The following is a 23,180-nucleotide window of genomic DNA, read 5'->3' on the forward strand; positions in this document are numbered from 1 at the left end:
GAGTAGGGCCCTAGAGGGAGGAGGGAGCTGTTCGTTGGGCCGAGCCGCTGCCGCCGCCGCTTCTCCTTCCTCTTTCCCTCCGGCCTCCTCCTAACATGGCGCCCGGACGCTACCACAGCAACGTTCTAGAACGGGGGCCTACGCAACGACGCGCCCCCCTCGTACGCACGGCACGCAGAGCCGCCGGCGCATGCCCACTAAACGCGCGGCTGGCTGGCAACACGGGATTTGTAGTTCTAGGCAGGGAGAGCGGCGGTGGGTTTTGAAAACAAAGTTCTAACGGCCGCCGGGAAGGGGATGCGCACGCGCAGAAGAGTCAGAGAACGCAGCTTTGTGGGCGATTCCTGTGGGGGTGGGGGGAAGCTCCCGGTGAGCCTGTCGTTCTGTTCCCTTTGAGGACAGTGTCGCGCCCCCCCAGGCAGGGAAGCCCTCTCAGGGCGGAGCCTGTGCTGTTGTGGAGCGGCGCTGTGCCTGCCTCCCCGCGTGACGGTAGCCAGACAGCCTCGCCCTAACCACGGGGGTAGAAGAGCGCTCGGCGTGGAGGGAACAGGCTTCCAGACAGCCTGTTGTAGGCAGTTGATAGTGAGCTCCCTGGTCCCGGGTGATTGGCAGAGCTGCAGCCAGCTCTAGGTAGCAAGGGGTCAGTCTGTGCCTAGCGCTTCTCCTGCAGCGTGTCGGGATTTACACATCAGACCGCCTTCCCGCTTCGTAGCACCCGAAACTGAACACCCAGGAGATTCCTATCCTCTCTGGGGAGTGAGTAGGTGACGGTCTGATGGGACACGCTTTACACATAGGTAAACAAGGCAAAGCCACAGAGAGAGAGGGAGTCATTGTCTGATTCAAAACGAGGACTCCAGACACCCATCCTGCTTCTCATACCGGTGCTCAGCCTAATCGGTTTCTCTTTTTATACTTCACCCAGAGCAAAGTTAATATGGTCATGCCATATGGAAGGTCCACCGAGCATATCTTGCATGGAACTCCGTTTTTGTACCTTGGAAAATTGAAGGATCGAGTTCTCTCTTTTTTTAAAAAAAAATCCCTCCTAGATTTCTAACGTTTCAGCAGCAGTGAGGTTAATACAGTTTAAGAGAATTTAGTGGTGTGGTATGAAACTTTATTTTATTCACATAAACAAATCCTAATAAACGTGGACTGCATAAGGAAGAAAGAAAATTCAGTTTATTATCCAAATCAGCTATTAGTCTCTTTAGGGATTTATGCAGTAGAGTTTCTGCTGGGAAGAAGAATCACTCTCAGTAAAGACCACACCAAAATCCACTTTTGATCAAGTTTCCTATCAACCACAGGTCTCTTGCATTATGAGATTGTCTGAATGGTGCTAAAGACTTATTAAATATGAGATACTTTAAAAATTGTCTCCAAATGAATCCCAGGTGAATAATTAGATTGGCTGTCAATGGGATTTTTAGATCCACAAAATGTTTATCTGGTTAGAATACACACATTGTTCCTGCTTCTGTCACTGACTTGGCACGTGACCTTGTGCAAGATATGTAGCATGCAGAAGAAGGGTTTTGTGTGTTTGAATAGGGACACAGAATTAATAAAGTCCTATATTAAAAATAAAATATTTTGCAGTTATTATATGTAGTATTAATAGGTCATCATCCTTTTTAGAAATGTTAGATGTTTTTGTTTCTCTTTTTCTTTTCAAACAGCCCTCATAGGCATGCTTTCTGTTTTGGGATAATATTATGTTACATTTTCTATAATAAAAAATATTTGAAGATGAATACTATTAAAACCTCATCAGCTCAAAATAGATAGTTTATTTGGCCTTTTCTTTGACAATATACATTAGGTCAATACAAAATCAAAATAACCAAATGAAAGCCATCCAACTATTGTTGAGAAACTAACTGTGACCAATCCAGGAACTCTTTAGATTCTCCTTCAAGAACTGCCACTATGGGAATCTTAAAGCAATTTAATAAACTTTAATGGTACAGAAATATTGAATATCCTTTGACTATTAAACCAAATATTGATAATACCAAAACAACACCGAAAATTAATGGCAGATCCAGATTGGGTCACCAGGCATTTACTCAGTCACTTTAGTGGATTGGTATGCTTCCACATCTGGTACAGAATGGCAGCACTTTGTGTGCGCCACTGTCTATCTGCTCTTGTGTAACAGGCAGAGGGCGTGAAGCCCAGGTCAGAATTACCCCTTGCTCACTATGCCTCATGTAGGGTGCTCAAAACCCCTGGACTGAAAGCCTTTCTAGTGCCTTAACAGGCTCCTAATAAGCAGAGGAGAGGAAAAAGCTTTACACTTGGAGAGTAGCAGCTGCTGCCCCCTTTTCAAAGACTGGGGGAAAGAATCCCATAGCGTTGTTCCTTTCTTTCAGTGTGCTATAGAACCAGAAAAGAATTTGATGGTGGTGCTAATCATGTCAACTGCACTAGAGAATGGGAGGTAGGGAACACACCCAACGGTGCTGCCCTTCCATGATAATAGGGTGTGGATTCTTTTGGACCACAATTTCAAATAGGTATCTGCACAAATATTCTGATGTATATGTGCATAAATTAAGATGTCATAAACAGAGTATTTAGTGGAGTGCAAAGCTATCTACTGTACTATGAGCTATAAAAGTAATATGTCAGAAATCAAAGTGAAAACTACACAAAGAAATATAAAGATAATAGTTTCAATGTAATCAGTTTTTTTGTAAAATACATTAGAAATGTTCTGCCTTTTCATTAGTGTGATGATGTGTTGGGGTTTTACATCTGTCAGTACTCTTTCATTCCATTTCAGGATTGTTCTTGAAGAGATATTCTGCCTATAGACAAAAGATTGACAAAAAGTAAAGTTAACAGTGTTACAGACTCTAAGTGTTCAATTTTAAACTTCCCCAAATTAACAGAAGTTTAGAGGATGACACCACTTTAAACAAAATCCAAGCAGCTATTATATAGCTCCAAGATGGTAAAGCTGTAAGCCCTGATAGATATGCCATCAATTTCTATAAGACCTTTTAAATATTATCACCCCTCTTTACACAAAGTGTACAATTACTTCAAGCAAACAAAGATTGTACCACCTATTACTGAGGCCACATTGTCCTTCCCCATAAAGATAAAAATCCAGGAATGTGTACATCTTATCGCCTCATTTTTTTTCCTTAATGTAGATCATAATTCTTGCTAAGATGTTAATAGACTGAGAGCCCTCTCTGCTCCCTATAGATGCATATCATTCTGGTTCTGTACATCATTGGGCAGTGAGCAACAATGTAAGGACATTATATACTGCCCACAGTAGCACAAAACGGATGTATTCATTCTAAGCCTTAACTAAGCCCTGGTCTACACTGCAAATTTATGTTGGTATAACTACGTCACTTAGGGGCGTGGAAAATTCACACCCCTGAGTGATGCAGTTATACTGACCAAACTCCCAGTGTAGACAGCGCTGTGTTGATAGGAGGGCTTCTCCCATCAATATAGCTTCACTAAGGCATAGGCCTTGGCTACACTTGCAGATGTACAGCGCTGTGAGTTAAACCTGACTTCGTGCAGCTGAGTAGGGAAAGCGCTGCAGTCTGTCCACACTGACAGCTGCCCAGCGCACTGTCGTGGCCACATTTGCGGCAATTGCAGCGCTATTGGGAGTGGTGCATTATGGGCAGCTATCCCACAGAGCACCTCTTCCCATTCTGGCACTGTGGGTTGTGGGAAGGGGGCATGGGTGCGGGGCATTCTGGGTCCTGTCCCAACGCCCCGTGATGCATTGCTTCGCATCCCAGAAATCCCTTTGTTTCCGTCCACCTTTGGTGCCATCTTTCAATGGTTTCTGTGCAGCGCGATCTGTTGTCTGTGGGAAATGGAATCCGAACTGCTGAGGCGTATGCTGACTTATCTCGCCAGCACGTCATGTTTGGCTGTCGAACTATTCCTTAAGATCCAAAGTGACAGTGAGAGTGAGGAGTCCGACGATGCTATCGAGCCGCGTAACGCGTACGACACGAAATTGCTTGTGGCATTCACGGACAGGCTCAGCACCGTGGAACGCCGCTTTTGGGCTCGGGAAACAAGCACCGAGTGGTGGGATCACATCGTCATGGAAGTCTGGGATGACGAACAGTGGCTGCAGAACTTCCAGATGAGAAAAGCCACTTTCTTGGGACTGTGTGAGGAGCTTGACCCCACCCTGCAGCGCAAGAACACGAGATTGAGAGTTGCTCTGCCAGTGGAGAAGTGGGTGGCTATTGCAATCTGGAGGCTGGCAACTCCAGACAGCTACCTGTAGGTCGCAAACCAGTTTGGAGTGGGAAAGTCGACCGTTGGAATCGTGTTGATGCAAGTTTGCAAGGCCATTAATCTCATCCTACTCAGAAGAACCGTGACTCTGGGTAACGTGCAGGAAATAGTGGATGGCTTTGCACAAATGGGGTTCCCTAACTGTGGAGGGGCGATAGATGGGACGCACATTCCTATTCTGGCACCACCCCACCTAGGATCCGAGTACGTTAATCGGAAGGGGTATTTCTCTATGGTTCTCCAGGCGCTTGTGGATCACCGTGGGCGTTTCATTGACATTAACACAGGCTGGCCCGGAAAGGTGCATGACGCACACATCTTTCGGAACACTTGAATGTTCAGGAAGATGCAGGCCAGGACTTTTTTCCCAGAGCGGAAGATCACGGTAGGGGAAGTTGAAATGCCCATTGTGATCCTTGGAGATCCCGCTTACCCGCACAGGGAGCCTTGACAGCAGCAAGGAACGGTTCAACTACAGGCTGAGCCGGTGCCGAATGACTGTGGAGTGTGCCTTTGGCCTTTTAAAGGCCCGCTGGCTATCTCTGTATGGGAAGCTGGACTTGGCCGAAAACAGTATCCCCGCAGTTATATCCACGTGCTGTGCCCTCCATAATATTTGTGAAGGGAAGGGTGAAAGCTTTACTCAGGCACGGACCTCTGAGGTTCAACACCTGGAGGCTGAATTTGCACAGCCAGAGAGCAGGGCTATTACAGGGGCCCAGTGCGGGGCTGCAAGGATTAGGGATGCCTTGAGGGAGCAATTTGAGGCTGAAAACCAGCAGTGATATCTGGTGCCCTGCACGGGAGTGAAGTGCAGTAGTTCCAATCTTTAGGAATAAGTGTTTGCTAAGCAGACAAGCAGACTTGCAGTGTCTGTTTATTTCCTGGGCTAAGGAGTCTTTTACTTTATGCAGTAATAAAGAATGTTTTCAAAGCCAAAAAATCCATTTATTGAAAGAAAAAAAAAATATTTATTGAAAAGAAACAAGGGGGTGGAGTGGGGAACGGTACAATCACAGATTCGCATATGTCCTGTCTGGTGTGCTGTGCAGTGAGTGCTGCACTTCAGGATAGCTATACTGCATGGTGATTGGGGTTGAGTGCAGAGGGTAAGGGTCGTGGTTTTCAGGGTTAGGTGGTGAAGATACTGGTGTTGGAGGCAGCGGGTGGCGTGAAGAACACGGAAGTTGGGAAAAGTGGGTTGGAGGTGATAGTGGGGTACAACGGAAAGAGTTTTGGGACAAGGGCTGTAGGGGGAGTGGCGTTGGCAGTACTGCTCCTCTTTCTGCATGGCTACCAGCTCCTGCATAGTGTCTGCTTGGCGCTCCAGGATGCTTATGAGCCGATCCGTGCTTAGCTGCCGGTGCTCCGTGCTTTGCCGCCGGTGCGCTGCGTTTTCCTGGCAGATCCTGCTTTCTCTCTCCCTCCAGTTCTGTGCTTTCTCATTCTCTTTAATAGATTGCCGCATCACTTCTTGCAGCATGTCTTCTTTGCTTTTTTGCGGTCTCTTCCTGAGTCTTTGCAGTCTCTAAGCAGGCAATAAGAGGGACGGCTGAGGTCTCAAGGTTGATGCTGCTGTATAGGCAAAATGCAACATTTAACAGAGGCAGCATTGTTTATACCAGACAGAGTAGAAAACACACAGGTTCTACACAATTGCATAATTTTCCTGTCCGAAAAAGAGCACACATATCCCACGGGAGCCTCAAAATGGTGAGTAAGGGGGACTGATTGTTTCAGGGCTGCACTGTCCTCTGGGTTTCTGTGCCTTGGGGAGAGCCAACAGCTTCAGGGGGCACCTACACCCTGTCCCAACATTTTCCACAGGAGTTCGTCCTGGACGATATCTCGCTGCTGAGGGTGACCTGGGAAGCAAGGGAGGGTCTTCTACTGCAATGCGGCTTCCGCCCTGGCCCATATGCAGCTTGCCAGTGTGCAGCAATGGTCCCCCCGCCCCTCGCGGCACAGTGGCGCGGACACGTTAGCCTGGCTGGGACAAGGACCACGGTGGCTCTCCCGATAAACCTGCGCAAGCGCATTGCACACGTTCTGGATGAGACATTCGAGGAGATTACCGAGGCCGATTACCGCGATGTGATAAACCACATCAATGCACTATTCCGCATCTAGGCATGCATGCCTAACCCTCCTCTCCCAAAGAGCCCGCACCGAAAAAATTCCTTCCCGAAAAAATAAACACTTACCGGGAACATGCTCTTCTGTTTGTTCTCCACCAAGTACCGGCCGCTGCGACTGGCTACCTTCCTCCTGGCTTGAGAAGAGCTCCTGGCTGCATGGCTCCAGGGATTCCGGGGTGTCTCCATCCGCCCCACCACCCTCACTCCCGTTTTCCTCCTCTCCCCCCCCCCCGGCTCTGAAGTGTCCATGGTGGTGCTCGGAGTGGAGGTGGGGTTAACCCCAAGTATCGCATCCAGCTCTTTGTAGAATCGGCAGGTCGCGGGGGGGATCACCCGAGCGGCCGTTTGCGTCGCGGGCTTTGCGATAGGCACTCCGCAGCTCCTTCACTTTAATCCTGCACTGCAGGGCGTCCCGGTCATGGCCCCTTTCCATCATGTCCTTTGATACCTTCCCAAAGGTATCGTAATTTCTACGGCTGGAGCGCAGCTGGGACTGTACAGCTTCCTCCCCCCAAACACTGATGAGGTCCAGCAACTCGCCATTGCTCCATGCTGGGGCTCGCTTGGCGCGTGGAGGCATGGTCACCTGGAAAGATTCGCTGATAGCACTCCACGTCACGCTGGGCTGAGCAAACAGGAAGGGGATTTTTAAAATTCCCGGGGAATGTAAAGGGTCGGTCACATGGTTGGTTACCTGAGGCCAGGGCAGTAGAGTTTGAACTGATGACCAGAGTGGCTAGAACAGGCATTGTGGGATACTGACAAATAATTCTGGAGGCCATTCACAGTGCATTGGGCGGCCACACTGGTGCCGCAGTGCTGCAGCGGCAGCTCAATACTCGCTATTCCTCTCGGGGACGTGGAGTACATGCAGCGCTGCAACCACAGACATACAGCGCTGCAAATGCCTTGCCAGTGTGGACGGGGAGTGAGTAACAGCACTGGGGGCGGCTTTACAGCGCTGTAACTCGCAAGTGTAGCCAAGGCCATAGAGTGGCTACACTAGCGAGCTTACAGTCGTGCAGCTGTACCAATGCAACCTCTCTAGTGTAGACATAGTCTAAGGGCATGGGTACACTTGCAGATGTAGAGCGCTGTGAGTTAAATCCGCCTTCGTACAGCGCAGTAGGGAAAGCGCTGCAGTCTGTCCACGCTGACAGCTTCAAGCGCACTGGCGTGGCCACATTTGAGGCACTTGCAGTGGCATTGGGAGCGGTGCATTATGGGCAGCTATCCCAGCATGCAAGTGACTGCAACGTGCTTTTCAAATGGGGTGGGGTGGGGTGGAGTGTGACAGGGAGTGTGTATCTGGGGGGAGAGATAGTATGTTTTTGGGGTGCTAAGAGTGTGTCAGCATGCTGTCTTGTAAGTTCAGACCCCTCTCTCTGCCCCCCCCCCCCCACCTCTCACTCACTCAAAGCAAACAGTAAATGTTTGCTTTTCTCGGAGCTGATAAGCAGCCGGCTTCTTCAAAACGGAGCTTTGAAAGGGCATTTCCGCATTCCTGCAGCCGATTTCACAACAATGACAAGAGTGGCCACTTGACTTAAGGGGATTATGGAACGTTTCCGGAGGCTGATCACAGTGCAGTAACGCAATAACTCGTTCACACTGGGAGCGCAGCAAACATTCCACTCGCCGAGGTGGAGTACCAGCAGCGCTGTAGCTGCGGAGTCAGGGTGCTCTACGTGCCTTGCCAGTGTGGACGGGGACTGAGCTAGGGCACCCGGGGCTGCTTTATTGCGCTGTAACTCACAAGTGCAGCCAAGGCCTTAATGTTACAAGGTTGCAGCTGCAGCGCTCTTAAGTGTAGACAAGCCCTTAGAGAAAGCATTTGTTAATATTTCCCCTTTCCTCCATGCAAATATTTTTTATTTATGGTTTTACTGGACAATTAGGTAAGATCATCAGGATGGCAGTAATTCTACTCATCCTCTTTTATGGCTCACTTGGGAGCTTGGCTGTGTGTTTGTGCAGGGTATTAAGGGGGCATAAGGCGCCTCCTTATTTCCCTGCGTGAGCAACCTGCTTTGGAGATCCTGTGTGGTGGGTGGGGAGTGCGAAGGCAACCTCCCATCCCAGTATATCAGCTAGTGCAGCTCAGCTGGTACAGAGGGTGAGCCAGGACCAAATTGTGAGAGTCCCCTACCATACTCCTGGGCAGTGCAGCTACATGCCATCCCTTACTTGGGCTATTTCTAAGGTGTCAATCCAGTCCAAAAGATTAGGTTTCTGTACACTCTACTTTTCATAACAACTCTTGGTCTCCTGAACAGTAGCAATTTGAGTTTGGGCCTGCTTCTGCTGCCGTTTAAGTTAATGGGAATTTGCCAGTGGTGTCAATTGGAAGAGAACTGGGCTCTTTCTTTGATTTCATAAGCCTTTGCTATCAAAGAGATGCTACTGTTTTAGTGCATTTTTCCCTTGGGCCATGTCAAAGGTATCTGAGAAAACATAATAATTATCTTACCAGGAAGTCAACTGGATCATCAGGCCTGATCTTGCAACATTCATTTAGCCCTTGCATAAGTGTTGGCATGACATTCTTCATTAAGTAGTTCCTTAGAGGAATGGACTGGGCTTCAAGTAATTCCTGTTCCTGCCTCTTCACTTCCTCTAGACGTTTATTCTAGAAGTAATAATAATTTTAAAAAATTTCAATCTTCTGTTAAATAGCATTTGCCAAAATCTAGAATGGTGGCTTGTAGGAAAAACACGATCAGTTAGTAATACTGGTCATTTCTTTAAAATGTATGAACAATTTGTACCTGTGGTTCTTGCATTTGAAGGATGGGGCGCAAGGGTGGGAGGGGAGGAGGAGAGAAGAAAAGGACTCAGTCCAGTGAAGAATGAGACCATCTCTCTTCTACTGTTTCTTTTGATTTTCCTCTCTTTCTATCATCTAAGATTGGCTGAGTCTGAAGATGTTTTCCATTGGTCCTATTGCCAAAAGGTGAAAACGTTTGCAAGACCCAGCAAAAAAAACCCAGTTATTTTTGCACGTGCCAGAAACTTCTTGAGCCCTTTTTGGGCACTGTTTTGAACTTCACAGAGAACCCTTTGATCTTACTGGATGATTCTACAGAACAGCTCATACAAGTTTGGGTTTTTTTAAGTGCCAATGGAGTTGCACCTTCTTATAGCTGCTGAAGTTGGCCTTAAGTTTGTTATAGGCCTTTCTTTCCCAGCAGTAACCTGGGTTATTGGTGGATATAGCAAACAGTAGAAACTCAGGAGAACTCAGCGGACAGCTCTTTCACATTAAAAAACTGCTGCAAGAGTCAGGTTCAAACAGTAGTGGCTGCTGAATGGGTGAGAGGAGGTCTAGGTGGCTGCCTTCCAAATCAAAGAAGCAGATACTTCAGCTTTCCAAGTCCACATGGTTGATGTACCTTAGGAGTTTGCAGTGTTGCAGCAGTGTTGTTCCCAGCATATGAAAGACATAGTGGGTGAGAATACCTTTTAGTGCACCAACCCCTTTTGGTGAAACAGACACGCTTTCAAGCTTACACAGACTCTTCGGGTCACAAAAGAGCTCTGTGTAAGCTTGAAAGCTTGTCTTTCACCAACAGAAGTTGGTCTACTAAGATATCACCTCACCCACCTTGCTTGTAATAGCTCAGAAGTGACATTTGACAAACTTTGGATGTGGTTTGTGAGCATGGACATAGATAGCATGTGAACTTTTACCCAGAGGGAAATGGAGGTCTTGGATATAGCCTTCTTCTTGTTACTGTCCTTAGAGCAGATGGATAGTTATTTATATTTCAAAAGTGCTTTTGCATTATATAGGTTAAACTTGATCACTCACTTTATATTCAGTGTGGAGTTTTCACTCCTGAGTGGTTGAAGCCTTTAGACAGTGCATAGATAAGACAGTGGGTTCATTAACATAAGAGTCCACATTATGCTTTTAGATAAACTCTGTCTAGGAGAAAGCAAAACACTGCTTAATCCTGAAAAAAAAAAAAAAAAAAAAAAAGAAGATGCATGGAGAGATAGCAAGGGCTCTACTTGGTGCTCCTATATTTCAAAGTAGAGTTACAGCAATTACAAATGCTACATTAAAAGTGAGTAGTTTTGGGGCATTCTCTCTCAAAGATTCATTAGCACATTCAAAAATGAAAAAGGACCCACTGTGGAATTATTGGCCTGTATTTAAGCTATAAAAAATATAAGAGCTGCTTTCTGGGATATAATATCCTGACTCTACAGAGGACCAAAAAAATTGCTGGGGCATGCACTCACAGGTTATTCACCTTAAGACCTTTTGTGAATCCTACCAACCAAAACCTGAGAGTGTGCTGAAGTAAACAGGAATAAATGTCAATGTGATTCTCTTGTACCTACTAGGGAAGACATCCCTGATTCCATAGTATGTACTAGAAGTGGACTTCTGATTGCATCACATACTTTACACTGTCCACTGAAAAGCCTTTCTATAGCTATCAGAGATGCTTATCTTTATAGGCTGTTAGAGATAGATGGTCTGGACTGCAGTATTGAATGGATCTTCGGTTTAGATTTAAAGATCTTGTTTGAAAGTTATGTTCTATAAATAAAGACAGCCCACTCATGATGTCAGAGAATGAAGGATGTCAAGGACACCTGGGCAAAAACAAAATTACATCCTGCCTGACTTTCCATAGTATCTTGGGAATCTGAAGAATGGGTGGGTGAGGAGCAGTCCAGCTCCATGCTCCAATCCTCAGATATTCTAGGTAATTTGCCAAAATCTGGGGCATTTATTCAACTGGTTCATCCCTAATAAGATATCAGAACTTCGCAGATACTTCAACTGCAGTGTGCTGGGGATGCAAATATTGTTTCAAAATATGGGATGCTTTGCTAAGTCCAACTTCTGAGACATTCTCCTTGCCCCTGACGACGACTGCTATAAGGAAAGCAATATGGGATTCTGCCTAAACACAAAAGCAGAAGGCTTCTGACAGGAGCTGATGGCTGTGAGTGCCCCTTGCCAGTTTACATATGCCACTGGAGCTTGTTTGTCACACTGGACTAAGATACTGTGTTGAGCTAGCAGTGGTTCCCAGGCAAGAAGAGCTAAGCATATTACCAGTAACTCCAGTGCATTCAAGCACTAACAGAGTGCCCAAATGGACACCTCAGCCTGGCATCCAAGATTATGCAGATAAGACAAGAGAGGAAGGGGGAAAAGGCAAAAGCCAAGACCTGCTAAAAGTTTAGTGGTGAGGAAAGTGATTTTAGCAGGATCTTTCAAGTTCTGTGGGATAGGGAAAAGAATTCCTCCAAGAAGGAAAGTTTGCAATCTTATGGAGGAGGAAAGTCTTCAATGGATGGAGATTAAATCAAGGGCACCAAATACAAAACAGAGAGCTGGAGAATATGCCTGGCCAGATCTGATCTACTGTCACCCACTCAGGGGAACCGCTGCACTGGGGCACTTGAAGCAGCTGAGCAGAGTGTGCATGTCTACACTTACCATGGATCGACACTGTGGTGATCGATCCACCGGGAGTTGATTTAGTGTGTCTAGTGAAGACCCACTAAATCGACCGCAGATCGCTCTCCAGTCGACTCCGGTACTCCACCAGAACGAGAAGCATAAGGTAAGTTGACAGGAGAGTTTCTCCTGTCGACCGAGCACGGTGTAGACACTGCAATAAGTCGACCTAAGCTACGTCGACTCCAGTTACATTATTCACATAGCTGGAGTTGCGTAACTTAGGTCAACTTAACCCTGTAGTGTAGACCTGTCCTCAGAAGGGACCAACAAAGTCAGTCAACATAGGGAGAGGTAAGAAAAAAGAGTCTTAACACTAGCACGAATACCCATCTTCTGAGAGAAGAGGTTACTCAATGGGTAGCCAATCACGCAACCTCTGAAAAGTGGTGAACTGCCTCTGGTATTCAGTCTAATGAGGCCAGAAGGGAGGAATTGTTCTCTTTGATGCTGCCCTTTTTGACCCTTGCTCTCCTCTTTTCTTTCTCCAAATACTTTCTTTGCCCTGATTTTCTCCTTTTGTTTGATCTTCCTTGCCTGCTTCATTCCATCTTGCTAGGAAAATAAAGGGGGAAGGAGGACTAAGGTAACTGCTGTTCCTTGCTTATTGCATGTAGTAGGCAAAAAAAAAAAAAAAAAAAAGAGGAAAAAAGGCTGGATGGACCGAAAAGGGGATATTACAGTAGGTACACTACAGAGGGTAGAGAATTAAATTACAAGGTCTCAAATTCAAAACTAATAAAAGGAAATACTATTTTAATTCAACACAGTTTAGCCTGCAAAACTCAGGACCACAAGGTATCACTGAGGCCAAGCACTTAGCAGGATTCTAAAAATTATTAAACCTATGTAGATAACATGAATATCAGGGTTATAAAAGTAAATATTAAGCAAAAAACAAACAAGGGCTCTGGAAGGGATTCAAGTCCTTAAAATGAGGGCATAATCCAACCTCTAACTCTTGAGAGTTATAAGGAAACTTTCCATGGGGGGCAGAGTGTCCCATAATTGCCTACTAAAGGGTTTATTTTCCTGAAGCAGTTGGTACTGGCCACTGTCAGACCCAGGGTACTACAAAGGACCACTGGTCTGATGCAGTATGGCAATTCCTATGTTTCTATAGACAGAGTTAAGTGCTGCAGATAATTGACAAAATGTTATCAGTGGAGTCATAAAGATGACAATCAAGACATTAGCAGACAAGATGAGAGAAGAAAGTAAACTGGAAAGTTCCTGGCAGGATGGAGGAGGAGGAGGAAAATGCTCATATTATAGTAGACAATTACAAATGGCAAGATAAAGCAGCTTATTACTGCTACTGTTTGGCTCCACAAAAGGATTTCCCTCAATTTTGTCAGTTCATTTCAGCACCTGCAAGAAAGGACATAATGTTAATTAATTTTGATTTCACAGGCTCAATAAGGTGACTGAAAAGTTGGTAAGAGGGAATCTTTGGATTCTCCTGGGTTCTGCCACTTTCAATGGCTGAAACTTGCAGAACCACCCAGAAAGTTCACTTGGAGACCATTTATAGCAGCACAAGACAGCTGGAATCTTTATGCCTTTTGTGTGAGCAAAGGTAACCAAAAAGGAGCATGGACAATGCACACAGGAGATATGTTGATTCAGTGCATCTCCTTGAAAGCTTCATCTGGTGCAGCTCCAATGGTGCAGTAGTTTTTGCCCATCTGTGGCAGAATCCCCAGAGGAGGGGTAAGGTGATGGTGTAACTCACTGTGGCACACTTGTGTAAGGGCTAATAAAGCCCTTTTTCTTCAGTTTCTTCCTCTGGAGTGTTCCAATCGATATCTGAAATCTCACTGGACATTTATAGGGCGTTAGGAGGAGGAAGGTCATCAAACTTGTTTTAAGGGTATTTTGGTAACGACACATAAAAGCTTCTCTTGTAACTTTATTAATATTTGAATTCTTTAACAAGGGTCTCAAAATACATCCTATGAAGGAAATATGAAAACAAATATGCGACTTGGTATAGGAAACTACAGAGCAAATACCACGCTTTTGAAATGTAACGACACTGCATAGCTCTGACCCAAGCATAGCTCTGACCCAAGCATCACATGTATGCCCAAGTCAAACATTTTTGCATAAGGACGTCAAATGATAAGATGCTGGAGGTCCCATAACTGCTATTTTCTAAAACAGGTATATAATTACGTTTGTGCAGAACTTTATTAACTTACCCACTCTTCCCAGTTTGCCAACTTTTCAGCCCTTTCCTCAGCTTCTTTACGCTCCTGTTCAGCATTTTCTTCTGCTTCTTTGGCAAGGCGTGCCTCAGCTGCTTTGTGTTCTAGTTCTTCCTTTTCGTCATCTGTCAAACCATAATTTCGAGGTTCTCCAGTTTCTTTGATGATCTCTTTTACAATAAATTTGTTCTCAGGATCCTCAAACTTTGCTACATCTTTTAAACATAAGAACAAAGAACATAAGTATCCTCATTAATTATGGGGGAAAGGGAATTCAATGATTATTGTGAGACCTTTAAAATATATTTGATATATTAGTTAAGGTTGGCCAACACTTTCCATTATAAAGAACCTGTTTTCAGTTGTGATAAACTGTGTCAAACTTTAACCATCTTGGTTAAATTATGCCAGGTGTCTGCTCGGGCTGACACATAACATTTCAGCTAAAATGACTGTCATTTCTGAGAATGAGATAGGAAAAAATATTGTTTTGCCCACTATTAAATAAATTCTTACAACTGTTTTGTTGAGAAACTCTAGCACCCCCATACTTTGGAGCCAGGGCTTGAAATTTGGCAAGGCGGTGGTCTGCTGTCAGGAATGTGTGTTTTACCATCCCTGCAAAAGTTCATCCATATTTGGCCAAGTGATGAGACTCTGAGGGAAAAATGCAGTTCAGATTTAGGAGAGACTTGTTAACCAGTTCTCAAGATGCCATCCGTAGTGAGGATGTTCCATCCCCACACAGATCCTATCTGTGAGTAGACTGTACCTGCACAATCCCCACAGAGTGATTCATTGTGCATGCTGCAACAAGGCCGCAGAGACTGAGCAAGGTGCCTTGTAATTGCTCTTCCACTCTGCTGGGGTTGCTGTGGCAGTGGACACTGGCACTGAGAGCAGGGTGACTGTCTCTGTGCTCAACACTGCCTCTACTGGTGCCCAGGCAACATGGAGCAGCCTGACATGAATGCTAGGGGGTGAGGGACAGGAGGCAGAAGGAGTGGCAGGAGGTGAATAGAAGCAGGAAGGAGAGTGGGTTGCAGGAGCTGGAAGGTCCAGGCAAGTAGGGTTTTTTATGGGGAGGGGGTGTTAAATAAGCACAGAGGGGGATGAGGGCTGGTGCAAAGGAACTGGGAAGGGTTTGGATAGGGGCTGGGGGAGGGTAAGAAGGACAAGCCGGGGCACAAGGGTTTATAAATACTAGAATACACCCAGATCCTGGAATGGAACCCAGGAGTCCTGAGTCTGCTTTCCTCTGCTGTCATACCCACAAGCAAAGTGTGTGTGTGTGTGTCTCATCCCCATCTATTGGCTGGTCCATATAGAAGATAACAGCATACTACTGCTAACAGTTACTCTATTGCCTCAACTGGTAGAGGGCTCTATACCTCTGATCTAGAGGTCCAAACCCTGCTGATGACCCAGGATTGGGTCAATATGATACCACAGGATGGAATTTCTCTTTTTTCAGTTTTTTAAATAATAAATTACATTAAAAAAAATTAAAATACTAAATATACAAAGTAAAGACACTCCAGAACTAAGGTTGTCTACAATCTTAATTTACCGCTTGTGTATATGAATGATGACAGTCTTTAATTAGATGATCACATATTATTTTTCCCCACAGGACCCCTAACAACAATACTGTAGTACACCTCTACCCCGATATAACGCTGTCCTCGAGAGCCAAAAAATCTTACCGCGTTATAGGTGAAACCGCGTTATATTGAACTTGCTTTGATCTGCCGGAGTGCGCAGCCCCGCCGTCCCGGAGCGCTGCTTTACCGCATTATATCCGAATTTGTGTTATATCGGGACGCGTTATATTGAGGTAGAGGTGTATTAACCATGGATAGAAACTTCAGTATCACATGGTCTCCAGTTCTGCTATTCATCTATCCTTCTAAAGTATTTCTAAGACCTCTATCAGCATGGTATCTAAGTACTATCACTTCCCAGCAAAGATTTTTCTCAAATGGTGAACCGTTAAGACTGCAATATAAATGCTACAGAAGTCATACTTAGCTGCATAGCCTCAGAAATATACTTGTCTTTTTAAATAAGAGCTGAGATTAGCACTGACACAGAGGATACATCTACATAGCCCACAGCAGTGAGTCTCTGAGCCCAGGTAAACAGACTCTAGCTTGTGGGGCTCATGCTAGTGGTCTAAAAATAAAAGCCCACCACCCTCTCAAGGCTTCAGAGCCTGAGCTCAGCCCAAGCTGCAACTTCAAGCACCATCTACACAGCTATTTTTAGAGGGCTAGCATGAGCCCTGCAACCCCAAGTCCTTCAACAGGGGCTGGGAGGATCATTGCCCTAGCCTGTGCAGGCGCACCCTTAAGGAGTCACAAAAACTGGGGTAGGAGAGCACCAGAGCTCAAATATTTTCATTATTTCCCCATGTGCTCTCCTATACACTTTGAATGGGAGGGACAATAGAATAGATGCTTCTGAAATATAATATAAGAACCCTCAGGACACACACAAAATTACCTAATATTACCCTCTGGGACTTCTTAGGGGAAAAAAGAAATGGAATCCCTCATGAGCAACTACACTTCATGGTCAGTGTGACAGATCTGAAAGGATCAACATGGACACATGGTCTTTTCTACCAATACAAGTAGCACAATCTCTGTACCATATTTATAGAATCATAGGACTGGAAGGGACCTTGAGAGGTCTGTAGATGGTCTCAAGGACTGAATGGAAGAAAAAAAACATCTGGGGACTCCAGGTATCACCAGTATTGTTCCACCATAACGTTCTCATAATCTGAGTCCACAAAAGGGACATTCAAGACAGGGTGATAATTAGTGTGATTATCCATATCAAGGTATAGCTTTTTTGTGCACAGGCTGAAAATAGCTTCTTTAAGCAATGCTGGCATCCTGCTCTCACTTTGTTTCTGAATAATCAGGCTAGATTCACCAACCCCAAGAGTTCCAGTGATCAGGTTTTGTGGATGGTATGTTGGAAGAATTTTTTTGGGGGGTGGGGATTTCAAAAATTCCTTATGTCATAGTCAGTCAGAAGCATTACAAGATTTCCCTGTCCAGTGCCCTAGCCATCTTCATGTTCGTCTGTTGCAGATCATTTATATATAATCATGACTTGTGAGAACAAAGCTGAGGAAAAGGTTTATTGGGAGTCATGATATTGAAAATCAAGGACTGGACATTACTGTACTAATTCACCAGACCATCAATAGTGGGGTCTGTGTTCTCATTATAAAAGGATAGTTCACTTAGCCTCCAAAAGTGGACCTTTAAAATGGGTACATTGTATGAGCCAATGGCAGTTAGATGTACATTTCCCCAAATTATAAGAGTAAACAAACACTCCTGCAGTAGTGCAAGCACATTCTTAGATTTGTACTCCAGTTACCATTAAAATATGCCATTTTATCTTTGTAAAAATATTGTATTATTTCCATGGAAGAAAAATATACTATGTTTCTAATGGTTTATATAAAAGTTTGCTTTTATTCCATACCAATAAACTGTGGACGTATTTCAAGTTCATCAAAATAGTTGAGAACAGTCTCATCTTCAGTGTTTAACTCCCTGAAGAGACTGAGAGTTCTCAAGAACCGGTCCTGAGTATAATGAGTTCCAGCCACAACACTCTCTGGAAGATTCATTACTCGGTTTTTTAGGAATTCATCTGAAGCATTAAATGAAATAACATATTCTGTGGGAAAAAAACATTTTTGAGAGTTAGATGCAACGTCATAATTTTTGTTTTATTTTTCTGCTATCACTAGATATCATCTATGAATAACAAATTCCAAATTACTAGTGAATAGAAACAGATGTCAAATCTTTAAATCTCTCCATACAAAACGGCATTACAGAATGCTCTGTCTCCAACTGTACACCTGTAGCAATTCACCAGTATTTAACAGTAAAGAAAAGTGCTTTGGAAAGAACCCTGATGTTCCAAAGTTATCTCAGTTAAAAACTGTAAAGTTTAACTCCAAACTATGGACCACATCCTACCACCCTTACTTATTGAACTCATTGGGACTATTCGCGGAGTAAGGGACTACTCAACATGAGTAACAGTGGCAGAATCTAGTCCTAAAGCCCCAAAGAAAGCTACTATACACAACAGTCAAAATGTTTTAAATAGTAAAATCTGAAAAGATCTATGTGAATTGTGTGGTCAATGTAGTAAATAGGACTGGAAAACTTAATAACTCATCTATTCAAAAGACCTCAAGGACTGGATTACTATAGACTGGGATTTCTAATCTCATAAATAAATGTACCTATGCTTGGATTAAGTAAACTATCTTGCACCCAAGCAGTACATAAAAATAAAATATGCCAGATGCAATATAATTTAGTATCACTGTTATCTGTAGTACAGTGGTAGGGAAAAATACTGGAAGGGCATGTGAAAACATTTTACTTTGTATTAGTTTAACAGTCTCAAATTTTTATTCTTTATAAAATAAAATCTTTATTCATATCTTTATTCAGCTTCAGTGAAAATGCTACCTACGCTGACAGGTTGGCTTCTCCTGTCGGTGTAGGTAATCCACCTCCCTGAGAGGCAGTAGCTATGTTGACAGGAGAAGCCCTCCCATTGACATCACGCTGTCTACACCAGGAGGCAATCAGTATAACTGTGTTACTAGGAGTGTGGATTTTCCATGCCCTTGAGCAACATAGTTATACCGACATAAGTTGCTAGTGTAGACTTAGGGCAGCGCTTTAACGTGGCTTGTGCACTGTCTACACTGGTGCTCTACAGCACTGAAACTTGCTGCGCTAAGGGGGATGTTTTTTCACACCCTTGAGTGAGAAAGTTGCAGCGCTGTAAATTGCCAGTGTAGACAAGCCCTAAACCTCAGATAAAACTGCCATTAAAGTCAAAGGAAATAGGGACAAATTTATTTAATTTTATACATACTATTGTAAATTGGTGAAGCAGTTTAGCAAAGTCAGGCAGTCACATCTCTTTTCTCAGTGAGAAATGTATAGAACCAGGTACAGCATAACAGTTAGTAAAACTCAGAAAACAAACAAAAATGCTTCCCAGCTCAGCACAGCCATGGGTTGAGAGTGCAAGAGTCACACAGTCACTCTTCTTTTCTTGGAACAGCTGTGTTTTTAGATCTCCTGCAGATCCTGTTGCCAGGGTCAGCATAGTGCATCACAATGATTACAATGATTTATTTGTGTTTTCACTTTAAAAATGTGGACTGCAAGTGTCTCAATTTATGACTAGAAGAAGCTGCTTGGTTCAGAAGTTAGTGCTTCATCATCTGTTGCTGTCTGTCTAGAGGTCTGGACCAAATCTTTGTTCCAATGAGATTAGGGCCATTATATGCTTAAATCCAGCAACAGAAGGAGTGCTTGTTAATGGTGAGCGTATTCTTTTAAAACTCTGTCCTTTGTAGTATAGTAAACTTACCAGGAGTGATTAATTTATCATAGCGAGGCACTTTGCTTCTTGTCTCTTCTTCTTCCTCATCACCTTCAACTAAAATAAAAGTACAATATAATTAACACTGACACCTGAAGAAACTATATTACTAACATTAATTAAAGAGGTGCTAGTAACATTACCTGTCCTTTATGTAGTACCAGTTCTTTATATGGTCAAATGACACTAACTAATTAATCCTGACAGCACCATTTGAGATAGGTGGGTAAATAATTCAGAAAAAAAGTTTAGATACTTCTAAATAAGAAGCACAAATGAGGCTAGATCTTCATGATTCAGAAGAGTCAAAAGAGTTCTATTGTTTAAAATTAGCTTGGTGCATTCACTCTCTCTCTCTCTGTATATTTTGCACATAGCTATGGTATATGAACATCTTCTGACACAGAGATCCTGCCAGCCACTGCAGGATTCTGCTATGAGACACACTTTACTACTTCTCTGTGCAGGAGCAGCATGCACACCCACCATCTGCTGGCCAGCTCCTGCTGCTGGCAAGAGAACATATACTAGCTGTTTTGGGGGGCTGAGGTGGACATGTCTCCTAATGTGTAGACAATGCCTGCTTAGAGACTTGGGGAAAGATCCTCAACTTGTGTAAATCACATATCTCCGTTGACTTCAGTGATTTTCAGTTATGCTGATTTACATGAACTGAAGATTTGGGCTGCCCCATTAGCTGGACTCTTTTCTTACAGCAGTCCTGTGGAATTCTTACATAGGTGGAATAGGCTCCTATACTATTTCCCCCCAACCACTATACATTAGCTCAGCACACAGAAGGACTGAACCCTCCATGTTTGTATATTTATTTATTCATTTATTTGCCAGGATGGATATTTTGAAAACACTGTCTTCCTTAACTAAAATGAAGTGATGTACAATCCTTTAATTGTAAGCTTCTTGGGAAAGGGGCTGTTTTTATATTTGTGTCATACAGCAATCAGCACAGTGCTGGTGGTGAACATATAACAAATAATAATACTATGCATAGAATCACAGAACTGGAAGGGACCTCGAGAAGTCATCTATTCCAGTCCCCTGTACTCGTGGCATGACTAAGTATTATCTAGATCATTCCTGACAGGTGTTTGTCTAACCTGCTCTTAAAACTCTCCAATGATGGAGATTCCACAATCTCCCTAGGCAATTTATTCCAGTGCTTAACCACCCTGACAGTTAGGAAGTGCTTCCTAATGTCCAACCTAAACCGCCCTTGCTGCAATTTAAGCCCATTGCTTCTTGTCCTATCTTCAGAGGTTAAGAAAAACAATTTTTCTTCCTCCTCCTTGTAACAACCTTTTACATACTTGAAAACTATTATCATGTCCCCTCTCAGTCTTCTCTTTTCCAGACTAAACAAACCCATTTTTTTCAGTCTTCCCTCAGAGGTCATGTTTTCTAGACCTTTAATAATTTTTGTCGCTCTTCTCTGGACTCTCTCCAATTTGTCCACATTCTTCCTGAAATGTGGTGCTCAGAACTGGACACAATACTCCAGTTGAGGCCTAATCAGCACAGAATAGAGCGGAAGAATTATTTCTCGTGTCTTGCTTACAATACTCCTGCTAATACATCCCAGAAGGATGCTCACTTTTTTTTGCAACAGCATTACACTGTTGACTCATATTTAGCTTGTGGTCAACTATGACTCCCAGATCCCTTTCAACAGTACTTCTTCCTAAGCCAGGGGTCGGCAACCTTTGGCACGCAGTTCACCAGGGAAAGCACTCTGGCGGACCTGGCCGGTTTGTTTACCCGCCGCGTCCGCAGGTTCGGCCGATCGTGGCTCCCATTGGCCGCGGTTCGCCATCCCAGGCCAATGGGGGCGGCGGGAAGCGGCGCAGGCCGAGGGACGTGCTGGATAGACTTTACAAAAACTAGACAAGCCATTTACAACACAAACTTTGCCTCTCTATAAAGGAAAAAGGACACTAAACTATCTAAACTGCTACATGCCACAAGGAGCCACTACAGTAGTTCCCTTAACCCACCAAACAATATTGTTAATCTTTCCAGCTATACTCTTAGCCCAGCAGAAGAGTCTGTCCTATCTCGGGGCCTCTCCTTTTGTCCCTCCAGACCCACGAACATGATACAGTTCTGCGGTGACCTAGAATCCTATTTTCGACGTCTCCGACTCAAAGAATATTTCCAACATACCTCTGAACAGCATACTAACCCACAGACTCCTCCCTACCAGCACAACAAAAAAAAGGATTCTGCGTGGACTCCTCCGGACGGTCGAAACAACAGACTGGACTTCTACATAGAATGCTTCCGTCAACGTGCAAAGGCTGAAATTGTGGAAAAGCAACATCACTTGCCCCATAACCTCAACCGTGCAGAACACAACGCCATCTACAGCCTCAGAAAAAACTCTGACATCATAATCAAAAAGGCTGACAAAGGAGGTGCTGTCGTCATCATGAATAAATTGGAATATGACCAAGAGGCTGCTAGACAGCTCTCTAACACCACATTCTACAGGCCATTCTGATCCCACTGAGGATTACCTAAAGAAACTACACCATCTGCTAAAAATACTCCCTGACAAAGCACAGGAACAAATCTGTACAGACACATGCCTAGAACCCCGACCAGGGGTATTCTATTTGCTACCCAAGATCCATAAACCTGGAAATCCTGGACGCCCCATCATCTCAGGCATTGGCACCCTAACATCAGGATTGTCTGGCTATGTGGACTCTCTCCTCAGGCCCTACGCTACCAGCACTCCCAGCTATCTTCGAGACACCACTGACTTCCTGAGGAAACTACAATCCATTGGTGATCTTCCAGAAAACACCATCCTGGCCACTATGGATGTAGAAGCCCTCTACACCAATATTCCACACAAAGATGGACTACAAGCTGTGACGGGTTGGATCACAGAAACCCCCTTGGGAGCTGCCACCTGATGTGCAAAGACTACCTCTGCTCCTGTTTTCCCTGCCAGCTCAGGACTCCAGCACCCTGTCTTGCTGAGCCAGACACTCCCGTCTGCTCCAACACAGACCCAGGGTCTGAATCACTTGTCCCAAAGCTGCAAGTTTACCTGAAAACAGCTCACAGAAGTGTGCTTGTCTTTAGCACTCAGATGCTCAACTCCCAATGGGGTCTAAACCCAAATAAATCCGTTTTACCCTGCATAAAGCTTATGCTGGGCAAACTCATAAATTGTTCGCCCTCTATAACACTGATAGAGAGATATGCACAGTTGTTGCTCCCCCAGGTATTAATACATACTCTGAGCAAATTACTAAATAAAAAGTGATTTTATTAAATACAGACAGTAGGATTTAAGTGGTTCCAAGTAGTAACAGACAGAACAAAGTAAGTCACCAAGCAAAATAAAATAAAATGCACAAATCTATGTCTAATCAAACTAAATACAGATTCTCACCCTCAGAGATGCTTCAGTAAGTTTTTCTCAGACTGGACACCTTCCAGGCCTGGGCACAATTCTTTCCCCTGGTACAGCTCTTGTTCCAGCTCAGGTGATAGCTAGGGGATTCTTCATGATGGCTCCTCTCTCCCTTTGTTCTCTTCCACCATTTATATATCTTTTGCATAAGGCGG

General features: G+C 44.3%; 1 protein-coding gene across 1 annotated transcript in view; it reads right to left on the reverse strand.

Moving 5' to 3' along the window:
* Positions 1 to 2,780: 2,780 nt before the first annotated feature.
* Positions 2,781 to 23,180, reverse strand: part of AK7 (adenylate kinase 7) — a 57,312-nt gene continuing 36,912 nt past the window's right edge. The window contains exons 14-18 of the mRNA XM_065403897.1: positions 19,569 to 19,637; positions 17,640 to 17,837; positions 14,127 to 14,347; positions 8,908 to 9,066; positions 2,781 to 2,819 (exon numbers count right to left, since the gene is read on the reverse strand). Of these exons, the coding sequence (XP_065259969.1) occupies positions 2,781 to 2,819; positions 8,908 to 9,066; positions 14,127 to 14,347; positions 17,640 to 17,837; positions 19,569 to 19,637 (686 nt within the window). The remainder of the gene's footprint in view (positions 2,820 to 8,907; positions 9,067 to 14,126; positions 14,348 to 17,639; positions 17,838 to 19,568; positions 19,638 to 23,180) is intronic.

The sequence above is a fragment of the Emys orbicularis genome, chromosome 4 (assembly GCF_028017835.1).
Source record: "Emys orbicularis isolate rEmyOrb1 chromosome 4, rEmyOrb1.hap1, whole genome shotgun sequence".
Lineage (NCBI taxonomy): Eukaryota > Metazoa > Chordata > Testudines > Emydidae > Emys > Emys orbicularis.